This window comes from Nematolebias whitei, chromosome 5 (assembly GCF_014905685.2).
Source record: "Nematolebias whitei isolate Nwh7 chromosome 5, NemWhi1, whole genome shotgun sequence".
In the NCBI taxonomy this organism is placed as follows: Eukaryota; Metazoa; Chordata; class Actinopteri; order Cyprinodontiformes; family Rivulidae; genus Nematolebias; species Nematolebias whitei.
Genome location: NC_056502.1, coordinates 1,299,619 through 1,306,098, shown reverse-complemented (window position 1 = coordinate 1,306,098; position 6,480 = coordinate 1,299,619). Strand labels below are relative to the sequence as shown.

The window sequence follows — 6,480 nt, the reverse complement described above, 5'->3', positions numbered from 1 at the left end:
TTTCCTTCATCATTTCATGTATTTGTACTCATCGTGTCTACTTTTATTGTTCAGTTAAATATGTGGTTTTGTTTCTTGCATACAATTATTTTATTTTTTAGCTTTGCTGTAAAGTTTAATTCTCGTTGTGTGATTTGTACGTGTGTGTTAGAATAAAGTTGAACTAAAGGCTGAATCTCTTCTTTAAACATGTTGGAGGGAAATATTCATGAGATCCAATAATTTTGTCTTTTTATGATTTTTCAGCTGAGTTAACTTTAACAGATTATTTAATAAAGTCATTAAAGTGAAAACAGGATTTCATGATAAAACTGGCACTGTTTAATTATTTATTTTTTAATCTTCACTGATTAAAAAAAAAAAAATTTTTATACATAAAATAACAACAAAGTCCATGTTCAATAATCCAGGTATACAATCCAACAATTTTCAGTCAGCTCGTCTGGACAGTTTCTTTTACATAAAATGTTTTTAAAAGTCATTTCCACCCTCCATCCCAGTCTGCCTGGATCGGGGTCCGGCCTTCATGATTACACAAGACCGGCCGGGATCCAGAGCCAGGGACATGACGCCCTGCCCGGCCTGGCTCTGAGGACCAGGAAGACCAGCAGAGCTCCTTCTAGCTCGCTCTGAACTTTGTCTTCAGCCACCAAACACAAAGACGCCTGCACTTCAGCGTTAGACCACGGTGTTGTCACTATTGTTTTATAAATCTTTAAAATGGGTCCAGCTGCTGCTCCAGGTTCTGAGAAATTGCAAAAGGCAGATCAGTGTGAAAAGTTTCTGAACCAGTGACTCCGCCCCCTGACCATTCAGTGACCGACAGTGTTCTGACGTCATGTTTTGGTACCTGCTTGGCCCGTTTGGAACCACAGAGCCAAGGGTTCTGAAAAAAGGGACCGGTTCTAAGTACCGTTACTAATGGAAAAGCCTTTGAACCGGGCTGAGTCGAGTCGTGCTGTACTGGTGCTAATGGAAAAGGAGCAATAGAGACAAAGAAGACAATCTTTAAGTGTCTCAGTCTTACGTAGAGTCAGTGAGACTACAGGTATTTGCTGAGAGGCAGCAGTTCTATCAACTGATCCACCGTGCTGCCAAAATGAAAAACATCTGATCTAAAGATGGTGCAGAAAAACTGGTCCATGCATTTGTCACGTCTAGACTGGACTATTGCAATGGTTTATTATCTGGGTGTCCAAATACTTCTTTAAAACATCTTCAGTTGATCCAAAATGCTGCTGCCAGAGTCTTAACTGGAGTTACTGGGAGAGATCATATATCTCCAGTTTTAGCTTCTCTCCATTGGCTCCCTGTCAAATCCAGAATAGAATTCAAAATCTTACTTCTAACCTACAAAGCTCTCAACAACCTAGCTCCATCTTATATTACAGATCTTATTGTTCCATATTTTACTAACAGAGCACTTCACTCTCAGACTGCAGGTTTACTTGTGGTTCCTAGAGTTTCCAGCAGCAGAATGGGAGGAAGATCTTCCAGTTCTCAGGCTCCTCTCTTGTGGAACCAACTTCCAGTTTCTGTTCGTGAGGCTGACACATTGTCCAGTTTTAAGACTGGGATCAAGACTTTCCTTTTTCATAAATCCTATAGTTAGGGTCGGCTTGGGTTTCCTGAGCTAGTTATGATGCTATAGGCTCAGACTGCTGGAGGACAAACTGACCACTTGTCCTCTCTCTGCTGTCTTTTCTTGCTCTACCTGTTTGTATTTGTAATTATTCCTGTCCACATGTTTTTTGTCTTTCCTCCACCTGTACAATAGAAAGTTCACCTGGACCAGTCATTCTGTGTTGTCTGTTTCTACTTCCTGTCCTCTTAAACCAGCAGGTTGAAGCAGATGGCTGCTTGTCCCGAGTCTGGTTCTGCTGGAGGTTTGTTCCTGTTGAAAGGGAGTTTTTTCTTTCCACTGTCTCCTTTGTGGATTACAGGTGCAGCATTAAAATTGTTCCATTCTTATCTCAGTGACAGGAGCTTTTGTATTAATATTAGTAATATTTTATCTGCTTCAGTGCCTCTTTCCTGTGGGGTTCTACAGGGCTTGATTCTTGGACGTCTTTTGTTTTCACTATCTGCTCTCTTTGGGGTCTATCCTGAGGAAACATGGTCTTTCATTTCATTGTTATGCTGATGATTGTCAGATGTATCTGCCCTTAAACCCTAATAGTTCTTGCTCCATTCAGCCTCTGTTAAAATGTCTTCATGACATTAAGGCACGGTTGGCTTCTATTTTTTTTAAAGTTTCAATTATCAGAAAACGGAGTTCTTGAGTTTAGGCCTAGCTGTACTGCTGTCTGTTCCTGTAAACCTGGACTCTCTTCAGCCGTATCTTAATCAGTCTGTTACAAACCTCAGGATGGTTTTAGACTCTGACTTTAAGTTTAATAACCAGATTAACTCTGTTCTACAAAAATCTTCTTCCAGTCAAAGCAGACAGTTAAGCTTAAGACCGTGTTGACCAGATCTGACCTTGAAACATTAGTCCATGCCTTCGTTTCAACCCGAGTGGACATGCTCACTTTATGATGGGGTCAGTCAGGTTTCACTTTCACGTCTCCAGCTCGTCCAAACAGCTGCAGCTCAGCTCTGAACAGGAACTCGTAGGTTTGAGAATATTTCACCAGTTCTGTCCTCCCTTCACTGGCTCCCTGTACACGTCAGAATTGATTTTAAAATTCTCCTGTTGACCTTTAACTGCATTAATGACCTTGCACCCTCATACCTCTGACCTACTTCAACCAGATGTTCTTTCTCTGGTGCTGAGATCATCTGACCAGCTGCTTTTGGATGAAGCTCAGAGGAGATCAGGCTTTTTCAGTCGTGACCCTAAACTGTGGAACAATCTGCCCCCGCCATTAGACAGGACACTTCACTTCCTGTTTTTAAATCTCTGCTAAAATACACCTGTATTCACTGATGTTCGATTAACACAGTGTGATCTCATTTACTCTTTCATTGTTTTGTGTTTTAATGTTTTTCTTCTGACGCTTTGAATCATTTTTTTCTTTAATTCCTGCCACTGATTTTATTGTTGAGCACTTTGGTAACAGCTGCTCTTTTTAAATGCGCTTTATAAATAAACTTGACTTGTTCTTGCTCAGGATGGGCGACTGATGAAGTGAAGATTCAACACCATGTGCTGCTTCCTTGGATAGAGAACTTTATTAATTGTCTTTTATGATGGATGAGAATGTTTCTGTTCAGCGCCCTGAGACGACGTGTGTTGGGACTTGGAGCTACAGAAATAAACTGAAGTGAATTGGAAGATGGAGGCAGATGATACTTTCTGTAATTTCTGCTAAATCTCAAGTGAAAAAAAACCAACCTCACACAGACCAACCAGTCCAGGTGACCCTACTGTTGGACTCACAGGTTTAACATCAGGAGTGCTGATAGATCTGGGTTTACCTGTCAGGTGTCTGCCAAGCTTCAGCATGCGCAGTGTCCTCAGGAGGCGGAGAACCTGCACCACCCGGCCCATGTTCTCCAGCTTGGTGGATCCACTGTGGAGACTCTCTACGGCCAGCGTCATGTAGAACGGCAAGATGGCCAGCAGGTCGATCACATTGGGAATCCTTCGACTGAAACGGCACTTATCTCTGACACACAGGAACCGAAGTGCCAGCTCGACTGTGAACCACACGATGCACACGTACTCCACGCCATCCAACACAAGCGGCACCCCCACCCCCAGCCAGCTCATGCCAAAGTCTTCCTCTAGGTCCAGTGAGATGAGCACCATGTTGATAACTGACACCACCACAAAAATGACTGAGAGTGTGCAGAAGGTCCGAGCTGCTCGGGATGATTCTGGTTTCTCAAGAAGGTCCCAAAAGAGCCGTCGAAGAGCTGGGCAGGAGACACCCATGAAGTCCTCTTCTTCATCATCAGCCTGGAACTCTCTGTGCACATCAAGAGACTCCTTTTGCTCTTTGCGCCGGTAGTAACGCTCCCTGCAGCAGGACTTGATGCAGACCTCCTCGATGCCCCAGTACTCAATCTCCTGCAGGAAGGAGACTTCACACAGCTCCTCCATGACATGAAGGTGACCCGTCTTGTAGAAGTTCATCACATACCTGAAGAAAATAAACAGGTAGAATCAGGTCAAGAAAACTTTACTTAGTAGCTGAGGTTCAAAACAACCTCTAACATGATTATATCTAACCCAGCTGTGAAGTTCAACACCTCTTCCAACATGAGGAGGTCTAACCCAGCTGTGAAGTTCAACACCTCTTCCAACATGAGGAGGTCTAACCCAGCTGTGAAGTTCAACACCTCTTCCAACATGAGGAGGTCTAACCCACCTGTGAAGTTCAACACCTCTTCCAACATGAGGAGGTCTAACCCAGCTGTGAAGTTCAACACCTCTTCCAGCAGATTGAAGACTAAACCACTAAGGGGCACTAGGTCAAGACTGGACTCAGGTAGCAGGTCAAAGTTGTTGTTTAAGGGTCTGGAGCCCCACAAGGATCGGTTCTTGGGTCTTGCTCTACTCCCCTTCCATCTGACTGGTTGGTTAGCACAAAATACACTGACAATATGTAGATGGAGCTAAAACACTGTCCCGTTTTTCTTCTATAGGTCTTCTTTGTTCAGTGGACATCTGAATACATCAGTCTCTTTAAAGACTCATTTTAGTAAAACTGAGGTCTGCAAGGTTTGTGGGCCAGACCTGACCCCTGAGGGAGGATAATCATGCCACTCACTGGAATGTTTGTGAGTTTCTGTCGAAGAAGAACTCATTTTTCAGGAAGTCTGCGTCATCACAGAGCTCCAGGGCCGAGTCTCGGCTGCAGAGGACCAGTTGTCCCAGCCGGGTCTCTGGATGGGACACCAGCAGCTCCTGAGACAGCATGTACCGACTTCCCCCCACGTTGATGATGAAGACACCGAGCGTGTCTCTGAAGCTGGACTTCTCACTGAAGAAAACGCTGGAGTCCAGAGACACCAGAGAGGTGCTGTCCTCGCAGACCTCGTCCCCCAGCATGGGTCTGGAGGGGAGGCTCATGGTGGAGGAGGGTGGGGCGCTGTGTAAAGAAGATAAAAACATCAAGTTCACACTTTGAGTTATAACATTTGTCCTGCAGGAAACGCCACAAACTGAGAAACTGAACATTTTCATCCGGCATGAAGCGGTTCAACGAGCAGCTTCTCTGAAAAGGTTCTTGTAGACAAACTGTAAACTGTCCATCTGTCCGTCCGTCCATTGGTCCATCCGTCCGTCTGTCAGTCAGTTCGTCCATCAGTCCGTCCATCCATCTGTCCATCCATCCATCAGTTCGTCCATCCATCCGTCCATCCGTCCGTCAGTTTGTCCATGTAATAATAATAAAGTGCTATGATGTCATCATTGTACAGCATGTTCCCATACAAAGACAAAATTGTCTCTCTGCATTTAATCCATTGCACCTGGGATACAGCCAGGTGGAGCAGTGGGCAGCTCTGTAAGCACCCGGGGAGCAATTTGGGATCAGGTTAGCAATTTGGGATCAGGTGTCCTGCTCAGAGACACCAGGAGATGAGCAATGACCGGGGATCGAGTCCAGGACCTTATCATAGCTTGAGAGATAAGTGAGGTACCAGTTTCCTTTATGGTGTGACGTACGTCAGTGACGTAGCTCTGCAGGCCAATCAACGGCTGCTGTCTGCTTATGTCATAGCCGGGCCATCGGAGCAGCCCACACGGAAGCACCAACAAGATGGTCCCAAAAGCCAGGCTGAGTGGGCGGGCCCTTAACTGATGTGGGGCGGAGCTGAGGAGAGTTGAGGCAGCGGCAAAGCGCCAAATGACTCGTGGGGACAGACGTGACGGATTCAAGAGACACTGACGAGACTGACTGAGGGGGAATAAGAAATAACACCAGTGACTAGAAACACAAACTGGACCAGATCCAAACAGAAGAAAAAGAAGTGAAGTAAAAGAATGATCAGGTAAATACAAGAAGGTCACGATACAGAAAGCTAAACTAAGAAGTCTGCCCCCAAACACACGGAACAAACCACCACCATCAGTGGAGGAAACGAAGCTTTCCAGTTTTTATTTCGCTTAAAAGTTTTCTCAAATGATTGGGGTGGCCAACAATTAATCTCTAGGGGCCAAGGCCACCATCAACACCCCCCCACCCCCTGCACCTGCTAGGGATAAAATGTCTCCATCTTCATGAGCCGTCAGTCTGCTCTGCCTCAGATAAGAAAACAACAAAAACCGGTTTGTTCGCTGCCACAGTTTTCAAAAATATGAAATTGTTTAATAAGCGGCTGGAATCATTCAAGGAAAAGTATAAACTGATGATGAAAGTCAATACGAATTCAGATCACAACGATCAACAACATTAGCCAAACTGGAATCTAATGAAGAATTTACATCGGCAATTGATAATAAGAAGCTTTGTGCAGGACCACGTGTGGATTTAAAAAAGGCATTTGAAACAATAAATCATGATTTATTAATAAATAAACTGGAAATAT

The 6,480-nt window shown here is 44.5% G+C and overlaps 1 protein-coding gene across 1 annotated transcript in view; it reads right to left on the bottom strand.

The window, feature by feature from the left end:
* Positions 1-5,026, bottom strand: part of LOC119409598 (potassium voltage-gated channel subfamily V member 1-like) — an 8,319-nt gene extending 3,293 nt beyond the window's left edge. The window contains exons 1-2 of the mRNA XM_037676498.1: positions 4,719-5,026; positions 3,383-4,088 (exon numbers count right to left, since the gene is read on the bottom strand). Coding sequence (XP_037532426.1) covers positions 3,383-4,088; positions 4,719-5,020 — 1,008 coding nt within the window. The 5' untranslated portion in view covers positions 5,021-5,026. The remainder of the gene's footprint in view (positions 1-3,382; positions 4,089-4,718) is intronic.
* Between the last annotated feature and the right edge of the window lie 1,454 nt (positions 5,027-6,480).